Raw genomic sequence first — 23,008 nt, forward strand, 5'->3', positions numbered from 1 at the left:
GCGTTCTGCAGCAGAGGAATCCCTGTGCATTATAACTCATCGGCTGCGTCGGCCAGCAATGCATCAATTAGTCCTGTATTATGCATGCCCAGATAAGTGGCAATTTGTGTAACCACATTAAACTTTCAACAGGAATCGGTTGTGTACAGTGTACGGTGCGTGTATGCATAATAAAGTAGCCCCCCCGTGTGTTACGGCATTGTATATGTGTGTGTGTGTAGGGAGTGGTGGAACAGTGGTTAGCGGTTAGTAAGCTGATGAAATAATAAGAATAGGCTTTTACGCTGTCTGGCAATAGCACGGGTGTTCAGATATGATCAGGGTATGTTTATTTGCATGTTTTGTCACAGGTATGTATGGTTAATTCAGACTTGATGCTTTGCAGTTGATGTCGATTTGGTGTTTGAACATCTTAGTGGCTACTGTGTTATTGCCAGAAGAGGGTTAACGCCTATTCTTCTCATCTCATAATGTTGGTACTGGCAATAATGGTCCCCGAGGTTAGTAAACTGGACTACGATACCGGTCACCTGGGTTAAATTCCCAGCCGTGGGTGATATCAGTGACTGCAAGCGCTGTCTGAACCGGTCACGAGCCTCTTCTCGTTTGACTTCATACTGGGGAGATCAAGGTGGATTGGGCGTAGTTGCGAGCCATACCACACACTCATGCCCCCAATGCCGGCCTTAATATGTGCTTGCGAACAGAACTTGCCCCTATTGTATACATGGCTACACGGGGAATCGTTGTATAACTTCCATGACTATATGTGTGTATATTTATGTTTCATCTTAGCTGTGGATAGCAAAGTGCTCGCAATTCTGCGTGTGTACGTTATAGCCCATGGCCTTGACGATATCCTCACACACTGTGCAGCGTATTTGTCCAGGCAGAGCTGGGGTCAGTAGTCGGTTGGTCTTTGGTCACAATGGGAAGGCTGCAAGTTAAAATTCTGGTCTCGGCCCGTCATCAAGCTCAGTGCGTCTGTGTGGTCGTTGCTCTGTGGAGAGACACTTACCCATCATGGGAACGTCGAATTTCAACTTCTAGCTTAGGATGAACAATGCTTACCAGAGCAAGAAAGGCACTTAGATGATGACTTTGTCAATCGCAGTACTGGTTTTACACTCGAGTTGACTTCCCCGTCGTGAGATGGGTTTCGTGTGTGTGTGGGTGCCTGTCTATACATAGTAGTGGGGAGCGGTAGTGTAGCGGTTAGCGCGCTGCGCTACGAGCCTGGCCACCCGGGTTCGATTCTCGCTCACGGCCAACACTGGTGACGATTATCTGAACCGGTCCTGGGCCTCCCCTAGGTCGACTCAGCCTCAAATGAGTACCTGGTGCGATGTGTTGGCCACCCACCCCCTCGTGTGCCGTGCCGGCCTTTATAGGTGCTTGCTAACAGCACTTGCCCCTACAGTCTGTTAAGGCTACACGGGGGATCTTTGTCTTTGTAGACATAGTACATGTTTGAAAACATCTGCGTTTGATGTTATGCACGCTCGTCAAAGAGAAATCCAAAGTGCATCGGCGCACTGCAGATCAAGGCGAGGGATAAATAACAAATCAACCCCGAGTACTTTAGAACAAGTCAAAGTAAATTGGCTCAATAGAATGTAAGGGAGGCAAACATCATTTGCATGGCACAGAGCTTTCCCGTATAGCCTTCAACATTCTACGTGCCGCATAGCATCGAGATACAAAGGGTGTCTAGGGGACCGTTGTTCACCGTGATGGGTTTGCCATCATCATCGTTGGCCATTGTCAATCCACGGTTGGATGGAGGCCATTCATGCCATGCTTTTGCTATATCACTCACGGCTGCACACAAGCCAATTTCATCGCTCTGTCAGTGGTTGTCTGCTCAAGTGCCGCCGTCTCCTCGTGTTTGCCTTTGGTTGCCATTCCGTCATCAGTCTTGTCCGTGGTACCTCTTCTTAGATGGCGGTTCACAGCTGCCCTTCACGAGCGAAATAATTATAATTGGTTATAAACTTGAGAGACGAGGGAAGAAATCCGGTTTTTGAAATCCACTACGGGATTTGTGAGACTCGCTTGAAATTATATCCGTCAGCTCTGGCAAGGCCTAAATCAGACTTTTTCTCTTCCTTTGATGACACACGGTGCTGGAAACCCAGAATTATTTTTCAGCCGCTGTATCCTCCCTCCTGTGTCCCTCCACTACTCTGTCAGCTGTCTAGTGTACACAACTTACCCCTCACATTCTCTGAAAATGTAAATGAAATCAGGAATGGCATTCTGGTGTCTGATGCGGCTCTGCATATTGCCTGTGATTCTGCCTCCCCACCATCTACCGACCTATCACACCCCTCAGTCTGTCACCATAATCAACGTCACCGCAATCACCTCCAAGCTGAAACAAAAGTATGATTCCACCCTCAACAGCCACCACCATTCGCCACTTAGCGGGGGTGATGTCACCGCGGCGCTTGTGCCAGGCTATGTGCACTTTAAGGCCATGTGAAGTGTCGAACGCTCACTGCCAGGAGGTCACGGGAAAGACCCCATGAGCCATGGGTTGAGTGACGGAGATGAATGGCAGATGCACCACATGTGCCCCCTACTGTGCCAACATGCTGTGTTTTAGCCGCCTGGCGCTCCAAGCGGCTAAAACCTCCAACATTCATCCATCACCGCCGGACCAGCCTGGACCCCAAACATTACTAACTTAATATTCTTTGGGTCTTTCGGTAAAGTCACGTAAATAGGTTGAAAGAAAATAACAAAAAACTACGACGTTTCGATCGCAACACAAGCGGTCGTCATCAGGTGGAGAAGAAAGAGGGGTTAGCCTCTCAAGGCAAACTGTTTATAAAGGTTTAAAATTGGCGTAGCCCAAGTGGAGTGGGTGGGGCACAATGGCCCCGGGTCAGCATGGGCGGAGAAGTTTATGTTAATGTCAGGGAATAAAAACGGTGGGTTGCTACATGTAGGACGGAGAAGGTTATGTTAATGTAATGGGGGGGGGGGGGGGGTTAAAAAAACTGGTAAGCAACGGACAGTGCTGAAATGGCAACATTACAGCCAGTTATGACTGGTTGATAACGTCCTTCCAGTGATTGCTGAGTTTGTACCCATCTTCTCGGTTGAAGTTGTGTCTATGTCTGTATATATGGATGGCTTCATGAACAAATCTTTGTTGATAGCCAGTGGGTGTGAGCCAACCGCATTAAAACAATGATCAGCCACGGCCGAGGTATTGGTCCTACCATGTTTCAGATCTGTCTTGTGTTCACGAACACGGTCCGAGACATGTCGCTTAGTTTCCCCAATGTAACTACTGCCACAGACACAGCTTAGTTTGTAGACGTCCCGCCCTTGTGCCCTGCCCACTCCGTTCTGACTCTTGGGCTACGCCCATTTTAAACCTTTATAAACGGTTTGCCTTTAGAGGCTAACCCCTCTTTCTTATCCACTTGATGACGACCGCTTGTATTGTAATGGAAACGTTGGAGTTTTTTGTTATTTTCTTTGAAACTATCTTCGTGACTTTACCGAAAGACCCAAATAATATGAATTCCTGCAGTCACGAAAGCTTAAAGTAAAGATGTACTACCTTCAGCGATGCCTCTATCTCCTTCAGTACTGGACCCCGACATCTGTGCAAACTTCCATCAAATCTCGCTTTCCTAAAAAAAAATCATAGAACGAGTTACCTTTTCCCACCTCTTCAAATACCACCTCTCTTCGTCGATCTCCACAACCCAGGACAATCTGAGTTGTGCCAAGGCCACTCCACTGGAACTGTTACCCTGCACGTGTTAAATGAAAGTCTTTCTTCACACGATGGATCACTTGCACTCTTAGTTCAACACGACCTTTCTGCTGCTTTGACATCAAGGACCACTCCATAATATGAATGTGGCTCCAGTTTCCTTCTCTTCTGGTTCTGCTCTTACCTCTCAATGATTATCTTTCTCTCAGACACCCCCTGTGCTATGATGTCCCATAAGTCTTATTTGCATATTCACCATGATCCATACTGCTCTTCTCTCTGTCCCTAAGTGGAATTCTTTTGATCCATTTCCTTTATCAATGTCCATGTCGGAGCGGTTAATTGCACCAGTCGAACACGTTCATTTCCAGCCACATGGTGACGCTGATTTTTTTTTCCCACTATCCTGCTCTCGCATATCTGCATTTCCCATCGCATATCGGCATTTCCCATAAATATGCTAAATTCCTCTTGATATGCAAATTATTTTGTCAAGGCGCTCTTCGCCCCTCCATCCCAGCTTAAATAGTCGCTCCAAGCCTGGGCCGTGTCATTCAGACGCTGTCTTCTCGACAGACCTGTTCTCCACCTGAGGACGGCTGCTTGCGTTGTGGCCGAAACGTCGTGAGAATTATTTTATTATGTTTTATTATTATTATTTTATTATTTCTATTCTACGTGACTTTACCAAAAGAACCAAGAAGATATCCTGCTCTCGTTCGCCTCTGGCTGTTGTTACTTCAATCCTGATCCTCTTTCAATAATTGCCCAAAGGATTACAAATTGAGTCCATCCAAAAGTAGATTTTTGTGTGTTTTGGGTAACGGTTATTTACACTTTGTCATGCGAACTGGGAAGAAATGAACACGGAAGCACATGCCTGCGTATGATACGATATTAGTATTATCCAAAAATGTTTGGCTGGCTGGAGGGAGGGACAGACAGACGGATGACCACATGAATACAAATATATCTACAGCGCTGAGAGAGATTTTGTTTTGCAATGAATCTCTGGGAACTAATTATTGAGGTTTAAAGAGTAGAATGAGACAGTTTGTCATTACCAGAAACAACACCACTGAGACCAGGAGTCCCTTTCATGGGAGACCTGGAAAAAGTAAATTAGGTCCCACTGCGATATTAGCTTAGTCTCTTAGCATAATACCATACTTTGTCTATACAAAGCAACACATTGTGTTTAACTGATCACTTCCTTTCTTCAAAGCAATACGGTATTGAACTTCAGACGTAACAGCATGATGACATGATTACTGGCTTTGTGGTGTGAGCATCAGCCATTTTACATCCACTGCTGGATGAAGGCCTCCTCACGTTGCCGCCATCTGTCTTGGCCCCGTGATACCACAAACCATCTTTCCCCCTTCGTATGAACTCATTTCATTGCTCAATCTCTACAGTGGAGATGCCCGCAGGTGCGTTGCTTCTCTTGCACGTATGTATGTATGTTGAACTTCTTTCGCATCACACGTAGCCAACCGTGCTAATCGGAGGTGCGGAGGGAGGATAACAAACTCAACACGAAAAAAGTTTTCAATATAGATGATTTTTTTAAAAATGCAAAACTCCAATGGCTTCTTAATATCTGGAGGAAGAGCATTCCAGACGGCCGCAGACGCGGTGACCATCTTTGTTCGATGGCTAGCCAAAAGCCGCTGTGAGGATGACGACCAGAGTTCGCGTGATCGTTTACGCTCCTTGAGGACATCAGCAAGGTATTGTGGTTCATTTGTGGCAAGCACTTTGTGTGTAATGCGTGCGGCCTCATAATGTATTCGTTCGGCAACGAGAAGCAAAAACAGCTCAGCGAGCACTGGACAGGCACGGTCGGATCTTGCAGTACCCGTCATGACACGTGCAAAAAGAGTTTTGTACACACTGCAGCTATGGGTGCTGTTCCATCATCAGTCTCGTTGAGCCACTGTCAACCTTTCTTGCGATGGGTCCTCACCAAAGCCCACACTTTTACCATTACAGTCAAAACGATGTTTCTCATTCATCTGATGCGTGTGCTCCTCTTGCTGTCTCTGAATCCCAACATGCATCTCTCCACGATAGTTTGTGAACCTTTCAGCTTTTGTTCCCGATTCGTTGTGGCTGTCCCTGTGTTATGATTGATATGTAAATATATACTCACCTGACTGAAATTTCTCTCTTTAGGCACATTGCTATGTCCCTGTTCACTATAAAATGTTAACTTCATACAAAACCCATTACCTCCTCTGGTCCCTCTCTTTATTTTATACGTTTAATCCCAGTCCACCTTTAATCACTTTCCTAGGTATAAAATGCTCAGGTGTGTGTTTTTCAGTTGTGTTCCTCGAACAATGATTCCGTTTGTTCAGGCGAACTTGCCGTGCGTGACATTGCTTTTGCTCTCAGTTACCTTTAGACCCACTTTGTGGACTTCGTTATTTCAGTTCTATGATGGTTTCTATAAGTGTCATTGGCAAATATGAGGCGGTTCATAATGTCTCCATTTGGTCCAATATCATCTTTAGAACATGTAGCTTTGGTGAGAGTGTGTGTCTCCCTGCGCTGGCATCTCATCTGATTACAATGCGTTATTTCTGTATGCAATCACACTGTATCTCTTCTTAAATGTTTTTATGCTTTATATATATATATAAAATCAGGGCTCAGATGATCGCATTAGCTTCCACTGAGTCAAATGCGTTTTCAGAATCTTCAAAAGCCACAGATATTAGTGTTTGCTATTCGTTTCTCTTTCGTGATTGATGTTATGCACGTGATCAACGGTAGACCATGCGGTGGGTTTGTTGGCCTCTAAAATGACTTGTTCATTTCTATATGGATCTGGGTGAACTGTTCACATACATGTGATACGTTGTGATTGGATCTGTAAGTTTTGTCTCACCACTCATTTAAGAGAATAATTATTGAGGCATCATTCCATGGCCGAAGTATTTCATTTCTGTGTAAAAAAAAGTTGGTTTTAATGCTGTCCACGATGAGTTTATCTGGTCCAGGAACCTTCCCTGGTTACATCTTCATTTGTGGCATCTGGAACCTCCTTCTCTTCATCTCGTAACAAATTAGTTTCCTGAAGTGTAAGCATGTGTATGCTATAAAGATCTGCGTGGAATTCCTCAACTATATTTTATCATTCTATTGCGTGTCCATCTTGCTCTTTCAGAGCTACAATTTCCAATTTACCAGTCCCTTCCCAAATGAAAGATTTTTAATGTACACTGCCAGGGGATGAGCCTTGAATGTGAGACTCCTTAGGAGCAGCCGGTGTTGTAGGATTGGGCCTGGCTGCGAGATGTCCAGGAGATGTAAGCGCAGTAATGGATTCCCGAAGCTTCTGGGATTTTGGAAGTCACCGTCTTGATTTGCTCAAACAGTAATTAGCCTTTTCCTCGTTCTGGTGATGTTGGAGTGCATCTTGCGATCACTTCCTGTGTCGAAGTTACCTAGAATAGAGATGTCTCTTGACATCCCGCACTGGTTCCCCATGAGAATGAGCTTAATTTAATTTCTAATCTCCCCAATTTGGCTGTTAATGTCCAATTTTTAGACTCTTTTGAAAGCGGTTTCCATTATCTTTACATCCCTGCTGACTTTCTCTTCTCTCATTTCTCTTTTTGGACTCAAATGCAACATTTACCAATCATCGTCTCGCCTCTGCACCCTTTACCCACCTTTGCATTGAAGTGTTTACATGCTTAATACATTCCATGTTCTTCTACATCTCCATTTATTGTTGTTGGAGCTTAACATTTGAATTATCGTTCACCTGTAGTAAGCCGAGAGCCATGATATTAACTGGGCAACACTACCTGCAGTAATAATAATTGAATTTCACATTACGTCATTCACGCAAACTGCATCGCAAATACACTGAACATCGCATCCCACGTTAACATCAAACGTGGTACGAGAATCACCACAGAGACGCAACGTACACACATACGATACGGGGTACGCAGGTGAGCTCAACACGGACTAAAATCAGAATCTTTATGTAGACTGCAGGAGGAATTCGATAAGCTATGAAGCTCTTTTTCACAGATGTCCAAGTATGGTGGGTCAGCAAGCTGGGCGACAGTAAACACTGAAGCTCCTGACATCAGCAAAAGTCAAAATAATTAATAATAACGGTACTAATAACGAGGTATTGTACAGCATAGTATGCAATACCCCCCCCCCCCCCCCCCACATCTTACCCACAAATTCTGAATCCTACAATTCTAAATTTGATTCCTGGAGAGACTCAAAATCTCACTTCTCTCTCAGTTCCGTCTCGAGCTTTGAACAGATGTGATTCGCTCGGCACGGGCCCTGCGCGCTTGTGCGTTGCGATGGTGAGACCCAGAAGAAGTCCCCCTGTTCGCAGCCCCGGCGATTCCTAGCACCCTCTGGTTACTCACCTACCCAGCCAGTAGGTGCGCTAATGGTTTGTGGCACCAGAATGGAGGGGGGCCTGGGCGGGTGGGGTGGAGATTGGTAAAGATATCTGCTGACAATGGAAGTCACCACATGCAACAGACTAATATTAGTGAACCAACTGCGAACACAATCATTTAGCAACGTATCATTGTTTTTGTAATCACTGCCTATATTTTTTTTACGAAAATGGAAGTAATCATGAAAAGTAACATGTTCTTTCGGCAAAGTCACGTGGGTAGAAATAAAAGAAAACAAATCACGACGTTTCGATCGCAACACAAGCAATCTTCATCAGGTGGAACACCCACAGCAAGAAAATGCTGAAGTAGGCGAGAGAGCTGCCGTGGCAAGAGGTTACATAGGTAAAGAAATGGGGAGAGGCAAGGGGGGGGGGAGAGAGAGGGGGGTGAATGGGGGGCTGCGTGAGCGCTTGGGGAAGAGGACGTGAGGCTGGGGGTGGGGGGGGGGGGGAAGTGGGCGGGGCTAGAAGTGATACTTTCTGCGTGCTAATAATTAATCAATTACACACTTCAAAGAAATAATAATTGTAGCTGGTTACCAGGACCATCTCCTCGGGTAATCCGATTACAGTCGTAACTTATTTGTAATACGTGCCACCCCACCACTGTAGTATGTAAACTATAAACCCACCCACCTCCTACGCATTTCACAAGTAGTACTAATCACATACCTGCATTTCCCATAAATATGCTAAATTCCTCTTGATATGCAAATTATTTTGTCAAGGCGCCCTTCCCCCCTTCCAACCCAGCTTAAATATACGCTCCAAGCGTGGTGGTGTTTAATTTAGACGCTGTCTCCCCGACAGACCTGGTCTTCACCTGAGGACGGCTGCTTGCGTTGTGGCCGAAACGTCGTGAGAATTATTTTATTATGTTTTATTTTTTATTATTTTATTACTTCCCTTCTACGTGACTTTACCGAAAGAACCAAGAAGATGAATCCCTGCAGTCACGAAAGCTTTAAATAGAAATTCAGAAAATATGTTTTGGTATTTTTCCTCCAAAATGTATTCCAATTGCACGATCAGCATAATGTCACAAGGTGAGGAATACATTCAGAAATCTCACAAGGCAGTGCACCCTGTATGTCAATGAACGGATGCAGAAGTAATTTGTCATAGGACCTGTCTGGAAGATATTACGAGTGGCATGTTTATTCTTTACACGGTATGGATTGCACTTTCTTACACACTCTCCAATGGCATTGTTACGTGACATGTTGTTTGTCAGACCTGGTATTTAGCCAAATTGCGGATACAAACCACATGATGGATTTGTTGTGCGTGCAGTCATCTGTGACAAGGTTGAGACCATCAACTCACGACACTTGAGAACCGGGGTTTAAACACGGACGACTGCCTTGATTGAAACTCAGGATCTCAATGGTGCCAGTTCAGGGGTCTGACCTCTGACCTCTGAGCTGCCCGGCCACTGCCTGAACAAACATTGTTGAGGTGATAATATAAAACCTACTTAGTGTCAGATATAAAAACAAATTAATGTAAATGAAAGATATATACATTACGAACATTGAGTCACTTACCTCATAATTGTATCATAAAGACATCCAGCATTACGGGTATAAGAATATTTAAGCAGGACTCCTACATTAAAAACACGTCTACATTGAAAACGGATCTATTTAGAACTGATTTTTGTGTTTAATTTGTTGTCATTCCCCCCGCACCTCCGATTAGCACGGTTGGCTACGTACAGTGCGAAAGAAGTTCAACATACATACATTTAGTGATTGCAGATATTAAGCAGAGTATAGCATCTTCAGATATTTTTTTTCGACTGTACCCATGTACACAATAGTCAATATATAAGTCGAGTGTTTCTGCGCTCAAAGGGATTTCATAAAATGGATGACAGCTTGAGAGGAGGAAAAAAAAAACATTCTCGTATTATTTTTTAAATGGAAGTCTGCTTGGCATCTTCTGCTAAAAGTCATCTTTCTAATGGGTCAACCCCTGCTTTGGAGTTGGCACTTCAAGCGGCGGCCTGGTTATATAAGACAAATTGTACAGTGCTTGCCAGCTCGCCTGACATTTTCCCTTTTCGTCATATATTTGGCCGTGAGTCTTTTCGAGACATTAGCGAAAATTGCAAATCTGCGTATGCACACCCAGTTGCCGCTCTTCAACATAAGCGTGGGCCTTAAGTAGGCCTTGGCATGAAAATACCAGAGTCAATAAGTCAAGAGTCAACGTGTCCCTACGCTCAAAGGATCAGTGGTGGGCTCCTACCTCCGTTGATAGCCCTTAGCCAGTGGTGGAAATGACATGTTCCCATGGTGAGGTCCAGTATCTCTGTAGAACTACTGTTGACTTGCCATGAAGTGCTGCTTACTGCAGTTCATTGACTCGAAAGGTGTTGGTGGAGCTGAGTTGAGACCTGGCTGGGATTGAACTCACAAGCCTCTAATTCGAGGTGTAACAATACATCGATGAATATTGATTCTTAATCTCACAATGTGTGTATCGCATGTGCGGTAATTAATATCTGTGGACTTGTACATACGATGTAAGTAAGGTGGTAACTTGAACCCGACATCCACTCGTGACCATTACATTCTAATGTAGACCCACCTGACACACTCATTGTACGTATACTCACAGCGAGTATCACTGAGCCATGTGATACACATGGGTCTAGTTGTGTGTGTGAGTTAATGCGATTAGTTAATTAATACTGGGAGGGTTACTTACATCAAGCATGGAGTCTCGATTACTAATTAAAATTGACAGTTTGACATTTCAGAATACAAAGTAATCTAACGCTCGATATTTCCAAAGTAGCGTAATCTGATTACTTTCATGACCACCTTGAAATTCACACACGCGATGTATTCAGTTCTGCATGTCACATCCAGTGTAACCTTAGTGCCTCCTGTACGGTAACTCCTGTACTCTGTACAATGACAATCATTGCTGTATCACAAATACGAAGGGGCACATCATCGCAGCGATAGACTCCGCAACTCGGGATGCAATCATCTGACTCGACCACCTCAATGTAATTACAGTTGTTGCTCTACATCAACATCAGCCATACGAAGAAGAATCGTCACGATCTAGAAGCAAGAGAGAATTGTGTGAGCATTGACCTGGACACAACCGTTGTTAAACTTACCCCATAAACCCCACAGCAACACAACACAAAGGGAGCTGCGAGAGGAGCAGGAGGTGCGCAAGGGGTTGTAGTTCTCACGACCGGTTGAATTAACCCCCAGTTTTTTCAATCTATGAATGCTCACGGGTTTGGTGTGGCGGACTGGTGGATCGACACGAGGCGTTTATTTGGCCACAGCAGCGCTCACGCATTTCCCGACATTGAACGATGGTGGTCACGGGAATATTGAGAATATTACTCAGGAAGCAGTGGAGTAAGTAGATTGTCTGACATATCTGTGCGATGTTTTATTGTTGTTGAGCATCGAACCACTTTACTTGGTTTTTCTTTTCTACCGAACACCCTGGATTCTTCCCCACAGATAAACCCACTCATTGGTGGAATTGGCCCTAAAATTACAAGTACAATTACCCTTGAGGCCTATTGTTGGTTTTTCATAGAGCATTTGCTGCTGTTATGCATCAATAATAATAATTTCCATCCATTTGTCAATCTACTGCTGGATGAAGACCTCCCCCCATCGGCCATGGCGGTTCTTTGACCATACTTCACCACGCTGATCAGTGCGCGTTTGGTGAAGTGCGGGAGAGCCCCGGACTGTTTCAGATATCACTCATTGCTGATGTTAGCCGTGGCTGGAATTCGAACGCAGGTTAGCTGGGTCCGGTATATAGCGCAGTGTGCTAACCACTGTGCCACAGCTCCACCACATTATTATTCTTACATCAAATTTAAAATATGAAGTGTCTCCTTGCCAAAATGAGTAATGGAGCTTATATCTGTTGGCATCACTGAGGTCGCAGTGCAAATTCCTCATGCTCGTGGCAGGGGCCAGTCCTTCTCTATAGGATGAGCACTACTGACCTCCCAAAAGATAGAACTCATTTTAGTGACCACATAGAGATGATAGGCTGATTATTATAACACGGTCCCAGATATAACCACAGTTTCAGATCTAACCTAGTGCTGTATATAACCAGTTTGGGTCTAACCACAGTGCCACGTCCTACCTCTTTGCTGGTTATGACCAGTGTTGGATATAACCACAGTGTCGGGCCTAATCACAGTGCCGAGTCGAACCAAAAGTGTGGTGTCTAAGCACAGAGCCGTGTCTAACCCCAGTGCTAGATCTAACCGCGGTGCTGGATGGTCACTTGTTAGCAGCACGCTCTATAATAAATACCCTCCCTCCAAACACCCCCCCCCCCCACGCATCTGCCTGGTACCACTCTCTCTCTCTCTCTCTGCTGGCGGTGGAACCTTTGCAGGAATTGGACATCGTAAAGCGGAATGCAAGAGAGTGTTGTGCTCTTCACATAGACTGGGGCGAGGTGGTGCGGTGGTGGTAGAGATCATAGTGAATATGCGCTGGTGGCAAATCACCTGTTTCAGCCAATTGTGTTGCACGCACCCTGGCAGTGCAATTATTTTAAATAAATAAAATAAAGGGTTCACCCGTAGCTCGGTTGCCCTGGAAACTGGTCCCCGAGGCTGCCTCCAAAAATATCTCGCGCCACGCGCACGTGCACGCTCTCGCTGGTGTGATATGAATAAATAAACAGTTTCTGTAAGCCTCATTACCACACTTATCAGAATGGGTTATTTATTTACCTGCGGTAAGGACGGATCGCGAAACGGAATGCGACGGCGTGTCGTTTCTCGGCGATTTCAGTCCACGTTTTGATTGGTTGATTGATCGATGTCCTTTATCTAAGGCAGGTGGGGAGACTTTTTCAAGATTGTCACGTCCAGGGAGGGAGATCTGCCTGGTTTGGCCGGAGCTTAAGGACTATATTAGCCCTGCGTATGGATATTCATAAGTCCAGTGGTTATGTATAGCTATCTACAGCAATATACGTTCATGCACTCTGTCGTACGATATGTCTTGTCGTTTATTGATTCGCGGAAAGCCTGATTGAGTACTCCAAGGCTCTTTCTCAGGTGGACTCCGCATCGGAAATGTTTGACCGATTCCTTTTTGCTCAGAGTGATTTGCGCCTGTGGGGGCAGGGGGGGGTGCCACGCACACGAGTAGCCAACATACTCAAAGATCCGCACGGATAGGTTCACAATCTCACTTGCTATGGGGCCATCTTCTGGAGACCTTGCAGATCAGTGGGGTTTCGGAGTCAAATATCCCCCAGCTTTCTTCACTTACTACAGTGACTTTGGCTGTAACGGTTCCACCTGAAGACGGAAGCTTGTGTTGCCTCCGAAACGTCGTGATTTAATTTAGTTGTTTTCATTTATTTTATTTTTACCTACGTGACTTTACCGAAAGAAAACAAAGAGTATGAGTATCCACCCGGGACTTTATTGAAAGCACGCGATTGTGTGCCAACCACCGTACCCGGAATGTACGTATGTACTGTATGGTGAACTTTTTTTGCACCGTACGTAGCGAACCGTGATAATCGGAGGTGCGCGGGAAGGACAACAATCACAAATTCTAGATTTGAAGCTTTCGTGACTGCAAGGATTCATATTCTTAGGTTTTTTCGGTAAAGTCACGTAGGTAAAAACATTAAAAAGTAAAATAAAATAAAAATCATGACGTTTCTGAGGCAACACAAGCTTCCGTCTTCAGGTGGTACCGTCACAGCCACCTAAGAATAACAATCACAAAAATAAGTTCTGAAGAAATTCGTTTTCCATCTAGACATATCGTTAATGCAGGATTCCTGTTTACATGAGCTTTACCCTGAACGATTGATGTGTTTATGATACAATTACGAGGAAAGTGACTCGATTTAAAATTGCATAGCTCCAGTGGCTTTCTAATTTTGGAAGGAAGAGCGTTCCAGACGGCCGCAGAAGCGCACCTGAAAGCGATGCAGTGACCGCCTTTGTTCGATGGCCAGCCAAAAGCTGCTGTAAAGCTTTTACAGCAGTGCAAGTGTTTTGGCCTTGGTTGACACAAATTTTGGATATGCCTGCTTGTAATTTTCCCACGATAGATTTTATTTTTTACCAAAGCGTATTTAGAATCTTCAACGAAAGCCACACAAGTCTCAAGAATGAGTCTTGCTTGGGGGTGTTTGGCCTGTTCTGGTTTTCTTGTATCAACGCTTTGTGTGGGAGGAAACCAGAATACCTTGAGAAAACCATCAAAAAGAAACGGGACCACTCCTGGTCTGGAGTCTATACATACAGTATATACACACAGAATTTTTAACATGTAAATGTATACAATTAACAGGGCAGTATATGTATATGAAAACGCATATCGATGCTGTACTCTGCTTATCCAGGTGTCATTTGTATTATACAATAAATATCAATAACCCTCATTGTTACCCACTAATTGCGATAACACATTATCTGCACGCTGTATGTGCCTCTCCGTTACAGTGTTTAACGATTCAGGTATAAATTGAGGTTTGTGCAAAGGAAAAATTAGAAGTGCATGCACAATGGACACGTAGATAGAGATCCCATGTAGGGTCGGCAGGGGCTGTTGAGGCATGTGTTGTTAGCGAGCATCTATTAAGGCCTGTATGACACACGAGGAGGGTCGTGTGGCCAGCACCACACCCAGCCACCTTGGGTCTCCCCAGCGCTGTTGTTTACACATCGCACCAGGTATCCATGTCAAGTTAAGTTGTTCTACGAGAGGCCCAGGAATGGTTTAGTCAATTGCAAACCGATGCTAAAAATGGCTGAGAATTAAAACTGCTGCACGTGTAGTGCAGCGTGCTAACTGATACGCTATCACTCACAGAGACAAAGATCCCTTGTATAGCCTTGAACAGATTGTGGGGGCAAGTGCTATTAGTGGACACCTATGAAGACTCTCCATACACACAACAACAACAACCGCCGTTCACCACGAAGCGACGGTGACGTCACCACGGTATTTGTGCCATGCTAGGTGCATCATGAGGCCACGTGAAGTGTCGAAGGCCCGCTGGAAGGAGGTCACGGAACAGAACCCGAGTGCCATGGGTTGACTGACTGCGATGACTGGCAGGTCCACCAACTGTATATACACACGCATACATACAGAGAAACACGCAAACACATGCACATGTAAACGTACAAACACATACATGCACACACACCAATACAAATCGAGAGATAGCCATACACAAACACACACATAGCATAGACACGGAGTTGAAACACGCACAAACACACACAACGTGTCACAATAACATAGCCCAGTGTAAAACAATAAAGGTGTCACAATGATGACCAGTCGCAGGACACTGTGTGACTGCACAAAACAGATAATAACAGCTGACAAATGCAATTTGTATGAGCATGTTGCGTAATTCATCAATTACCTAAATGGATTTCCATGCACCTGAGTTATACATGTGCCTACTGGATGGTAGCCAAAGTGTGGATGCACATTTAGAGGCAGCATTTTTCAAGAGGCTTAAGAGTTTTCTCGCTATTATCTATGAGACTGATTTCTCGATGTTTTTTTTTTACATTGATAATAATAATAATTTAATCCATCCAGGTGCCACTGTGATTAAAGCACTCGACTCACCGTTGGTAGGTCATATATAAAAATTTCGGTCATGGATTGATTCAGCCTATCATCGCTTAAAGTATGTAAATTAATACTCTTTGGTTCTTTCGGTAAAGTCGTGATATATTATTTTTTATTAAAAATTTCTACCTACGTGACTTTGCCGAAAGAACCAAAGAGTTGTGGATTTCTGCAGTCACGAAAGCTTCAATTCAAGATTATGTAAATTAAGTACCTGTTTGTGAGAGGTCAACAGTGGTGAGGCTATGGGTCGACTGGAAATCCCCGTGGAAATGTGGAATTTCCACCTGTTGGCTCAAGGCCACCAGCAGAGAAGAACTTGACAGTTCAACATCGACTGGGTTTGAATCTTAAGCTCCCACCTGAAATTAATTTTGATTAAAAATAGTCGTTGATCTGTTGAGATATGAGGCCCTGCCATGAGAAAATGGAATTTACACCACGAGTTCAGGGCTATTAGTGGAGGAGAGAGTTGCTTCAATTGTTTGAGCCGGGTGACACTTTCAGCTGACTTGGAACTAGTATTCAGCGTAACCAGGTTCTCTCTTGTAAACAGGCCTGCCCGTGTATCGGTAAGAGCTGTCCATGGTGCTAGAGTAATATGAAACCGTGCAGTTCATTGCGTACGTTTATCCGCACTCCATAGCACCGCGTTGTATAACCAAGAGCACGTCCATTACGATGCATAACTGATTTCGTTGGGTTTAGACCGTGTGAGAAAAATGTGTCGTACACCCTTCACCACCCGATGAATATAGTTACCACGTGAAGAAAACGTGCCAATGTATTGCTGCTTCAGCAGCAGCAGCAGCACCGATGTGTGGGAGAGCACACATTTTGGTGGTAGTTACAGCCAGCATTATCAGGCAAGTTGCCAGAATCGAGGATGTACAATACACGTTTTACTCACGAAATCTGACCCAAAAATCAATTGTGCATTATATTGTTCGCGAAAGCCTAATTAAAAGTGTCCTTTACAATACGTTTTGTTTGACTGTCTACTCGTGTTTCGTATATGCCTCGTTTTCAAATGAGAATCTTGTTCACTCAGTCGCATGCTATATTTCAGAGTAAAGTCAAAGCATGTTCATGTTCAAATGAGCATGGGGTGTTGTTCATCTCCATTGATGGCCCTGGGGGAGTGGTGGAAATTCCACATATCTATGGGCCAGTTTTCCATAGTATAACTATTTTTGAACAGTTACAAAGGAAAAAATGTCTCCAATAGTCAAATGACAAAAGTACTCAACACATTAATGAATATCACTGTGGCGTAAAAATATATATATATAATGCGATGTGTTGGGCAATGGCTTATTTTCATCGTACATAAATCAGAAGAGCCATAGCCTGAAATGTTCCGATTATATATATTTCCCTTGCGATTGCATTATTTATCAATGTATTGAGGTTGTTTTTGTGTTTTTTTGTTATTTGTGCTTGTGCACCACTGCCAAGGCAGTAGTAGTAGCATCAACAAATCGCATCTTGGCTCAAATGAGTTTTGGGTGTTGCTGACTTTTGTTAACAACCTTGAGTCAGTGGTTAACATTCGACATACTTCGGGGGGAGGGGTGTGGTGAGGCTCTACATAGGGTTATAACTGTTGTTGACTTTCCACGCAGTGAAACTTTTCTTAATCAACCCCGGAGGGAATGATGTGCCAAGTTTGAACCCTTCCTCGATTTTAACTCACGCCCTTCCAATTGTCGGCTGAGCTCTCTTCACCACAGCACAGCTTGTGTCAGATGTGGAAATACGCCAAAGACCTCCCATGCAGCCTTAACACATTTTTGGGGCAAGTGTTGTTAGCGAGCACCTATGCATGCCGGCAGGGTACACGAGGGGGTGGGTGGCCAGAAACACGCCGGACCGCCTTTGTCTCCCCAGTGGTGATGTTTTTACATACGGCACCAGGTACAGTACTCGTTTGAGGCTGAGTCGACCTAGGGGAGGCCCATGACTGGTTCAGATAAATCACCACTACACCACCGCTCCACACGCGCGCACTCGCACACATCGAGACGCTGTCGTTAAAAGAGACAAAAAAAACCCCGCTGCAATGTGTGCTATATCTCCAAATCCAGCGTGGGAGCTTGCTTGTGAAGTTATATTTAAAAGGTACCGGTGAGTGCAAACAGGGTATTTTTTGCTGTTGTTGTTGTTGTTGTGCACGGCTAAAGATTAACTGCCACGGATATTTATTTTTCCTATTGAAATTGCAAGCGCATTGGGGGCTCACTGTAATGACGTAGATTCGGTGACGTGGGGCTATTATTAAAAGAGAAGGGATGTGCCATTGTTGGCTTGCAGCTGGGGGGGACGTTGGGGGGTGGGGGGGTGGGTTTGGAGGCAGAGGAGGAAGAGGTGGCTAGGGCTGATGAGAAGGGAAGATCTTATTGCTGACATGTAGAGAGAGAGGGGGGGGGGAAGGGAAATGATGTGGAAACTTAAAAGCCAACGATAAAGAGGGAGAGAGAGAGTGTGTGCCTACGTGTGTATGAGAGAGTGCACTTAGCATGGCACAAGTGCCATGGTGATGTCACCTGAACTTGTTAGTGAATTGTGGATGTTATTTTCGTGTGAGTAATTATGTTTGAATGTGTGCTGCTGTGCGCAAGTCGGGCATGGTGCTGACCACCCACCCGCACGTACGTGTACCGTGCCGGCCTTCATAGGTGCTCGCGAACAGCACTTGCCCCAACAGCCTGTTAAGGCTACGCGGGGGACCTTTGTATTTGTGTGTGTGTATTTTATGGGGAGCGGTAGTGTCGTGGTTAGCGCGCTGCGCTACGAACCCGGCAACCCAAGTTCGATTCCCCCCTCACGGCCAGCACCAGTGACCAGTATCTTAACCGGTCATGGGCCTCCCCTAGGTCGACTCAGTCTGAAATGAGCACCCGGTGTGATGTGTAAATATCACCACTGGGGAGACAAAGACGGCCGGGCGTGGTGTTGGCCACCCCTCCCCCCCCCCCTCGTGTACCTTGCCGGCCTTCATAGGTGCTCGCTAACAGCACTTGCCCCAACAGTCTGTTCAGACTATACGGGGGATCTTTGTCTTTGTTGTGTGTATTTTGAGAGACGGTGAAATTATTCGACAAACACTGAGAGAGAAAATGCGTGTGCGTATGTATGCGTGAGAGAGAGAGAGAGAGACTGCAAGACATACAAATACACTTACAGTATGTTACTTTGCTTATTTATCCGGTAAGGTCACAAGCGAGTCTTAGGACTCTCGTTTTCAGGAGGTGTCCTGCATTTTTTCTTCTTCATTTTAAGACATGTTCAGCTACTTGATGCTTGAGCGTCTTATACGCGTGGTGACGAAACCGGAGCACCCGGAGAAAACCCACGCGATGCGAGGGGGGCACACTTGTAGTGTGCGTGTGTGTGCATCACGGGGCGTGCGTGAGAAAGACCCGACAGCGTTAGCTTGTGAAGAGACCAAGAGAGAGAGATAATACATTCTGAGACAGTGTAAACCCATGCCAGAGGGTGCCAGGGAGTGTGGGGACAGTGCGAACGACTGTGTGTGTGTGTGAGAGAGAGAGAGCAGACGATGAAGACGAATGCATGAGCGTATGAATATATGTTGAACTTCTTTCGCACCGTACGTCGCCAAACACGTTAATTGGAGGTGCGGAGTATGAACGTGCTTGTGAGAGAGGGGGTGTACTCAACAGCACTTGCCCCCCCACAGTCTGTTAAGGCTATATGGGGGATATTTGTCTTTTTTGTGTACGTGGCATTCATTGGTGCTTGCTTACAGCACTTGCACCAAAAAAGCTTGTTATAGCTATACGGGGGATAATTATATTTTGTGTATGTGGTAGCGACAGAGAGAGAGCATGACAGAAATCTCCCGATATATTTTTGTGTGTGTATATTAGAGACAATGAGACGTCCATATTAGAAAAAAATCTAAGACAGTGTGGATACATACGAGTGTGTGTGTGTATGCGGCAGTGAGTGATACAGAAAGTGTGTGGACAGGTGTGAGATAATATTTTTTCGTGTGGTTTTTTTTTTGTGAGAATGGTCTGTCCGCGTCGATCTGCATGTATTATGGAGCGTGTGTGAAATAGCGTGTGTGTCAATAACTGTATTTCCAGGTCTGAGAAAGATAACTCGATTTACGTAGCTCCATCAGCCACAGGCCATCCACTGCTGGATGAAGGCCTCCCCAAGCCACCAATATATCTCGATTATATAAATCATGAACGTTACTCTTTTATCATATTTTGCATCTTAAAAATTGGAAAGCGAAATAGAAACCCTGCATACAAATCTTCGTGATATTGTAGAATATTTCAGTGATATAATAATTTATTTAAGGACATAGCACATTTAATCCATGCAATGAATGCTTTACTCCACACATTTGACTATAATATATACAGTAAATTCGGATTCCAGCACAAAAATACATTTTTTTCTCGACCAGTGCTATTTACCCCGGCACAGATAATGCACGTGCCCGTGTGTGTGTGTGTGTAAACATCGTCACTAGGGAGACAAAGGCGGCCGGGCGTGGTGCTGGCAACCCACGCCCTCGTGTACCGTTCAGACATTCATAGGTGCTCGCTATCAGCACTTGCCCCACAATTCCTTTTGAGGCTATACGGGGGATCTTTGTCTTGTGCATATTGGAGAGCGGTGGCGCAGTGGTGACCGCACTGCGCTATGAACAAGGTGACCCAAGTTCGATTTCTGCTCACAGCCAACATCGGTAAGGAATACGTGAACATGGGCTTCCTCCGTTGTCCACTCAGACATACACGAGTACCTGGAGCAGCGTGTGTTACACATCAGCACCCTCATCAGCGCTGGAGAGACAATGGCAGCCAGGCGTGGTGCTGGCCACCCACCACCTCCCGAGTAAACATGGAACATTGGTTCTAGATTTGAAGCTTTCGTGACTGCAAGGATTCATATTCTTCGGTTTTTTCGGTAAAGTCACGTAGGTAAAAAATAAAAATAATAAAAGTAAAATAAAATAAAATAAATAAAAATCACGACGTTTCGGAGGCAACACAAGCTTCCGTCTTCAGGTGGAACAGTCACAGCACTTGATACAGCTATCGTGCTGTGACTGTTCCACCTGAAGACGGAAGCTTGTGTTGCCTCCGAAACGTCGTGATTTTTATTTTATTTTTATTTTATTTTACTTTCATTAATTTTAAATTTTATACCTACGTAACTTTACCGAAAAAACCTAAGAATATGGAACATTGGCCCAACATTGGTCCAATGGTTCCAATCACACGCCGTCAAACGTTGGCCCTTGTTTACTGGGCTGTGTGCTGTGGTGGCCTTATGAACGGATTATCGCTAACATCGCCCCAACACTCCGCTGTTATAAAGGCGATGTGGGTTAGGGAGTTGGTGGTGGTTGGTGTTGGGTGTTAGGGGGGGGGGGTAAATCTTTGTCTTCTTCACGCAAAAAGACAGGTTGCGTGCGAAGTCCGTGCGTGCGTGCGAGAGAGGAGTCATCAGCGCGTGCGTCCGCGTGCGGAGGTGGATCTCGGGGAGCGGTGGCGCAGCGGTTAGCGCGCTGCGCCTCCGAAACCAGCGACCCGAGTTCGATTCCCGCTCGCGGTTGCCAACGCCAGTGGCGACTATCTGAAACCGGTCCTGTGCCTCTCCTAGGTCGACTCAGCCTCAAATGAGTACCTAGTGCGGTGTGTAGTAAACGTCGCCGTTAGGGAGACAAAGGCGGCCGGGCGTGGTTTTCCGTCCACCCACTCACCTAGCCATTCAAAGGTGCTCGCGAGCAGCACTTGCCCTAACAGTCTGTTAAGCCTATACGGGGGATCTTTGTCTTTGGGATCCAGGGAAAGGTGGGGTAAGCGGGTGGGGGCAGCTGGAGGGGAGGGGGTCGGTGGACTATTCCACTGCGGTGGATGTGTACGGGGGTGGGACAGGGTTGTTGTGGCTGTGCTAGAGGCGACTCTTTAACGCCGTCTCGGGACCCCCTGCTCGTCCGAAATTGCGGCGTGAATTTCCGTGAGCCATCGGGCCGCCGTTCGGCTATATGCAGCAGGCAACCGGGCAACAACGACTGCAGCGCTGGGTACGTCGCTGTGTGTGTGTCTGTCAAGTGTGTGTGTGTGTGTCTGTCACTCGGTGTGTGTGTGTCTGTCACTCACTGTGTGTGTCTCCCGGTGTGTGTCTGTCGCTATGTGTGTGTGTCTGTCACTCACTGTGTGTGTCCCGGTGTGTGTCTGTCGCTGTGTGTGTGTGTGTGCCCCGGTGTGTGTGTGTCTGTACCTGTGTGTGTGTCTGTCAACTGTGTCTGTGTCTGTCACTCACTGTGTGTGTGTGTCCTGGTGTGTGTCTGTCGCTGTGTATGTGTGTGTGTGTGTCCCGGTGTGTGTGTGTCTGTACCTGTGTGTGTGTCTGTCGCTGTGTGTGTGTCCCGGTGTGTGTGTCTGTCCCTATGTGTGTGTCTGTGCCTGTGTGTGTCTGTCCATGTGTGTGTGTGTCTGTCCCTGTGTGTGTTTGTCGCTGTGTGTGTGTCCCGGTGTGTGTGTCTGTCCCTGTGTGTGTGTGTCCCTGTGTGTGTGTCTGTGCCTGTGTGTGTCTGTCTGTCCCTGTGTGTGTCTGTCCCTGTGTGTGTCCCTGTCCCTGTGTGTGTGTCTGTGCCTGTGTGTGTCTGTCCCTGTGTGTGTGTCTGTCTGTCCCTGTGTGTGTGTCTGTCCCTGTGTGTGTGTCTGTCCCTGTGTGTGTCTGTCTGTCTGTCCCTGTGTGTGTGTGTGTGTCTGTCCCTGTGTGTGTCTGTCGCTGTGTGTGTGTCTGTCTGTTCCTGTGTGTGTGTGTCTGTCCCTGTGCGTGTGTGTCTGTCCCTGTGTGTGTCTGTCTGTCCCTGTGTGTGTGTGTGTGTCTGTCCCTGTGTGTGTCTGTCTGTCGCTGTGTGTGTGTGTGTCTGTCTGTTCCTGTGTGTGTCCCTGTGTGTGTATCTGTCCCTGTGTGTGTGTGTGTCTGTCCCTGTGTGTGTGTGTCCCTGTGTGTGTGTCTCTGTGTGTGTGTCTGTCCCTGTGTGTGTGTCTGTCGCTGTGTGTGTCCCTGTGTGTGTATCTGTTCCTGTGTGTGTCTGTCCCTGTGTGTGTCTGTCTGTCGCTGTGTGTGTGTGTGTCTGTCTGTTCCTGTGTGTGTCCCTGTGTGTGTATCTGTCCCTGT

The 23,008-nt window shown here is 45.8% G+C and overlaps 1 protein-coding gene across 4 annotated transcripts in view; it reads left to right on the plus strand.

The window, feature by feature from the left end:
* Positions 1–23,008, plus strand: part of LOC133355996 (voltage-dependent L-type calcium channel subunit beta-4-like) — a 179,262-nt gene that overhangs the window by 90,244 nt on the left and 66,010 nt on the right. The window contains exon 1 of one of the 4 annotated variants that reach the window (XM_061573488.1): positions 21,771–21,902. The exons of the other annotated variants lie outside the window; for them this stretch is intronic. Coding sequence (XP_061429472.1) covers positions 21,864–21,902 — 39 coding nt within the window. The 5' untranslated portion in view covers positions 21,771–21,863. Of the gene's footprint in view, positions 1–21,770; positions 21,903–23,008 lie in introns of those variants that run through there. 4 annotated transcript variants of the gene reach the window in all.

Source organism: Lethenteron reissneri, chromosome 7 (genome assembly GCF_015708825.2).
Source record: "Lethenteron reissneri isolate LAM-NWPU_2019-01 chromosome 7, ASM1570882v1, whole genome shotgun sequence".
NCBI classification, from domain to species: domain Eukaryota; kingdom Metazoa; phylum Chordata; class Hyperoartia; order Petromyzontiformes; family Petromyzontidae; genus Lethenteron; species Lethenteron reissneri.